General features: G+C 39.5%; 1 protein-coding gene across 1 annotated transcript in view; it reads left to right on the top strand.

The window, feature by feature from the left end:
- Window positions 1-2,491, top strand: part of SREK1 (splicing regulatory glutamic acid and lysine rich protein 1) — a 53,261-nt gene that overhangs the window by 31,880 nt on the left and 18,890 nt on the right. The window contains exon 9 of the mRNA XM_007457093.1: window positions 1-341. This exon is cut by the window's left edge and continues 40 nt beyond it. Within this exon, the coding sequence (XP_007457155.1) occupies window positions 1-341 (341 nt within the window). The remainder of the gene's footprint in view (window positions 342-2,491) is intronic.

Below are 2,491 nucleotides of genomic sequence, written 5' to 3'. Positions count from 1 at the left end.
GAAAGAGTGAAAGAAAAAGATAGAGAAAAGGAAAGGGAAAAAGAGAGAGACAGGGAAAAGGAACGTGAAAAAGAAAAGGAACGGGGTAAAAACAAAGATAAAGACCGGGATAAAGAACGGGAAAAGGACCGAGATAAAGAAAAGGAGAAGGACAGAGAGAGAGAGCGGGAAAAAGAGCATGAAAAGGAACGAGACAAAGAGAAGGAGAAGGAACAGGACAAAGAAAAGGAACGAGAAAAGGACAGATCCAAAGAGATAGATGAGAAAAGAAAGAAGGATAAAAAGTCCAGAACACCACCCAGAAGTTACAATGCATCAAGAAGATCTCGTAGTTCCAGCAGGTTTGATAATGCTTAAAGTTTTTACCAAAGGGCTTACTGATGACAAATGAAAACATAAATTTTAACTGGGGGGAAAAGATAATTGTGCACAAGTGGAATCAGTACAATAGTATCAGAACATTTCCCTCTGATAGCAGAGTAAACATTTCTCTAGCAGAGGGATTGCTGCAGTATTGAATCTATGAGGAGGAAGAGAGAATATTGGCCAGAATTACTTGAAAAGTTAACTGTCCTTTGTAGTCCACTATTTTAACCTGGCAGTGGTGTCAGTGGCTGCTGTTGCTGCTGCTTATTATTTTCTTGGAGGGTGGGATCGCAGGGGCAAGTTTTTTGTTTTTGTTTTTTTTTATGTAGAGAAATTGACTTTTTAGGTGTCTATATTTCTTTGGAATGATGTGGTAAATTTTAATATATAAAATTATTTCTAAAGTTACAGTATTAGTCCTTTTCGTCATCTAAGTTCATTTTTACTGCTCTACTTTGTTGAATACATGACGTTTAAATTTTGGTTTTCATTTATTAATTTGTTAAGGATTTGGTTTTTTCTTAGGACTGTTTATTAATAGGTACACTGCCACGAGGTGGCAGCAGGTTGCCATAGTAACATCAGCAAAATGAGGCCCTTCCTTAATTCAAGATTCTCTCAATCTACATCCATTGCTCCAGATGATATTGTGACTATAAATAAATGGAAGTTCCTAAGTTGTGTTAAACTGTATCTTAAAAATAATTTAAAAATATTTTTTGCAAGTTTTAAAGATATTTTAAAATGTTTTTTCATAGAACATAATTTCTGAGACAATGGACTATTTCCTAATTTTTTTAACTTTGTGTTTTAACAGCTTATTCTTAATACTAGTCTTTGGCTAGTTAATAGAAGATAATTGCAAGCATTTATTGAGTGCTTTACCATATGCCAGGTTTTATGTCTCAGCAGAGTTTTTCATGACTGATCTTATTTAATCTTCACAGTAAGCCTGTGAGAAGACTGTTATCATGGTTTTAAAACATGAGGCAACCAAACCAGAGGAAATTTTCCATCTGCGCTGCACTTTAGTTAGAAGTATAGTAGTATAGTAGCTCTTCTCCTCTTTTTAGAGATTGTTTAATTGAGGACTCTAACCAGTACTTGGTACTGGCTTTTAAAAAATGCGTCAGAAGGGGCTTCCCTGGTGGCACAGTGGTTGGGAGTCCGCCTGTTGATGCAGGGGATGCGGGTTTGTGACCCGGTCCGGGAAGATCCCCCGTGCCGCGGAGCGGCTGGGCCCGTGAGCCATGGCCGCTGAGCCTGCGCGTCCGGAGCCTGTGCTCCACAACGGGAGAGGCCACAACAGTGAGAGGGCCCCCGTACTGCAAAAAAAAAAAAAAAAAAATGCGTCAGAAGTATACAGTTGAAAGCAACAGTATATGTTAAAATGTGACTTCAAATCAGTAGGTCATTGCCATATTTCAGCACATTGAATCAAAACCTGAAGAAATTAACTCATTTGCTGTGGGTATCAGTTGAGCCTTGCAGACTGCATCTGTATTGCAGTTATTTTATTGGTTGTGTTTCACACATTGCTTTGTATTTGTGTGATCGTTTAGGCATTGCCCTTCACAACACCAAATAATATATCGATTCCTTTTTTAAAAATTAATTAATTTTTATTTTTGGCTGCTTTGGGTCTCCATTGCTACATGTGGGCTTTCTCTAGTTGTGGATAGTGGGGGCTACTCTTTGTTGCGGCGCGTGGACTTCTCATTGCAGTGGCTTCTCTTGTTGCAGAGTATGGGCTGTAGGTGAGCAGGCTTCAGTAGTTTTGGCACCACGGGCTTCAGTAGTTGTGGCATGTGGGCTCTAGAGTGCAGGCTCAGTAGTTGTGGCACGTAGGCGTAGTTGCCCTGCGGCATCTTTCCAGACCAGGGATCGAACCCGTGTCCCCTGCATTGGCAGGCGGATTCTTAACCACTGCGCCACCAGGGAAGTCCCCTCGATTCCTTTTAAATTCAGTTGAATTTACTTTTCCTGATGACTTTGAAATGCTTATAATTTTTTCATGGGTCATTTTAAGTCACTTGATAGTTAAGAAAGTGTAGATGTTCACGTTCAGTTCTTAGGTCTTAGATAATCTCTGGGGCCTGGAGAATAAATGTTGACTAATGTTAGT

This window comes from Lipotes vexillifer, unplaced genomic scaffold, assembly GCF_000442215.2.
Source record: "Lipotes vexillifer unplaced genomic scaffold, Lipotes_vexillifer_v1.1 scaffold241, whole genome shotgun sequence".
Taxonomy (NCBI): Eukaryota; Metazoa; Chordata; class Mammalia; order Artiodactyla; family Lipotidae; genus Lipotes; species Lipotes vexillifer.
Note: the sequence above shows the minus strand (reverse complement) of the source record. Positions and strands in the feature narration are given on the sequence as shown.